Source organism: Papilio polytes, unplaced genomic scaffold (genome assembly GCF_000836215.1).
Source record: "Papilio polytes unplaced genomic scaffold, Ppol_1.0 DF822178.1, whole genome shotgun sequence".
Taxonomy (NCBI): domain Eukaryota; kingdom Metazoa; phylum Arthropoda; class Insecta; order Lepidoptera; family Papilionidae; genus Papilio; species Papilio polytes.
Genome location: NW_013527026.1, coordinates 2,664,160 through 2,665,791, shown reverse-complemented (window position 1 = coordinate 2,665,791; position 1,632 = coordinate 2,664,160). Strand labels below are relative to the sequence as shown.

At 33.3% G+C, this 1,632-nt stretch overlaps 1 protein-coding gene across 1 annotated transcript in view; it reads left to right on the top strand.

Annotated features, from left to right (window-relative positions):
• The window catches only part of LOC106106413 (WD repeat-containing and planar cell polarity effector protein fritz), a 7,666-nt gene that overhangs the window by 3,009 nt on the left and 3,025 nt on the right, over positions 1-1,632 (top strand). Inside the window, exons 6-8 of the mRNA XM_013286992.1 lie at positions 161-309; positions 900-1,020; positions 1,553-1,629. Of these exons, the coding sequence (XP_013142446.1) occupies positions 161-309; positions 900-1,020; positions 1,553-1,629 (347 nt within the window). The remainder of the gene's footprint in view (positions 1-160; positions 310-899; positions 1,021-1,552; positions 1,630-1,632) is intronic.

Genomic DNA, 1,632 nt, shown 5'->3' with positions numbered 1-1,632 from the left:
ATCATACCCAATTTCAGTTGATTTTTCTTCTTATATATCCTTTTTGTGTTGAAAATTTACAGTTTATAAAATGATTTTTTAATACTTTTAGATTTGTCCAATGGTGAAATAATTCAAGATAATTTTCTTGTTACTCGATAAATTTTTAAATGGTGAATAATGTGAAACTTTTCAGATACCAACTGACGTGCGGTGGGCGGGCGAGCTGGTGGTGGCGGTGGAGGAAGCGGGACGGCTGCAGTGCTTCGATCGCGCCCTCTCGCTCTTGCACCATCATACGAAGTGCTTGGACTTAGTGTCACATTTTAGGTAAGTAGTGTAGAGGGCATTTTTATTTTATTGATTAGTTTAAATGTGTTGGAGAGGGGAGCAGTTTTATTACATAAAATTTAACTCTATACAATTGAAGCAAGCTTTAAATGTATTTTGCACGTCTTTGCTTATCAAAAAATAGAGAGAGAGAGAGAGAGAAATCTTATCTTTATGAAGATAAGATTTCTCATCTTATTTCTATTTATGAATAGACATTTAAAAATGTAAAATTAAACAATAATAAAAAAAGTTTGAGTTTATTTGCTAAAAAAGATCTGCTTTGTCCCAGTATGTGTAAATGGATCATAATAGAGTATTTAACTGTTTCTAAATAGACTAGCTTTTGCCCGCGACTCCTCCCGTGTGGAATAAAACAACAAAAGCAAGTAGCCTATATGTTATTCCAAACTATCCTCTACATCTATGCCAATTCTCATCGAGATCTCTTCAGCCGTTTAGGCTACAAACTCTAAAAAATATCCATCCATCCATCTTAACTCTCGCATTTGTAATATTAAATAATAATTTAGTAATGTTGTCATGTTTTGTATTTAAATGTATTTGAGAATAAAAAATATTTTTTATAGAGATACGAGAGGTATGCAAGTGATAGCGACACGAGATATGAAGACTGGTCCGTTGATACTGGCGCTGTTTGCGGGCGGACCTCTCACACTCCTGCATATCACACATCCCAGACTTTTAACGGTAATATACACTATTTTTGTATCTAGATGCAAAATTATTTAACACTATCTGTTGCTCGTAATTTTGTCCACTTGTAATTAAATAATAGCACAAATATATGTTACTCAGCGATAACTGTTTAATGGTAAAAGAATTTATGAAATCGCCCCAGTACTTTTTGAGTTATTTCAATCCATACAAAATACAAATCTTTCCTCTATATAATATTAGTATAGAAAAAATATTAAAGTAATAAGATATTGCAATTATTTTGGCGGGTAGATCTATTTCAAAATGTTAAAGAGGAAAGATTTTGGATTTTTGTATGTATTAGATTCACGTAAAAACGACTGTGCCGATTTTAAAAATTATCCCACCGTTAGAAAGATACTTTATCTGTGAGTAACATCGACTATATTTTTTTTAATTTCAAGCGACGATGTTGCAAGTAACAGCTAGTACTAAGTAAACTAATAAAATACTACAGAAATATTTTTTTTAGTAATATGGCGCTTTTAGAAACTGTTGTCGATTATCATTCTCATATTTACAGGCATGGATGCGGGCGGATCGCACAAGTAATGCTATCTCGCTCTTACGCGCGATGGACTGGGAGGAGGAAGGAGTGGAGTG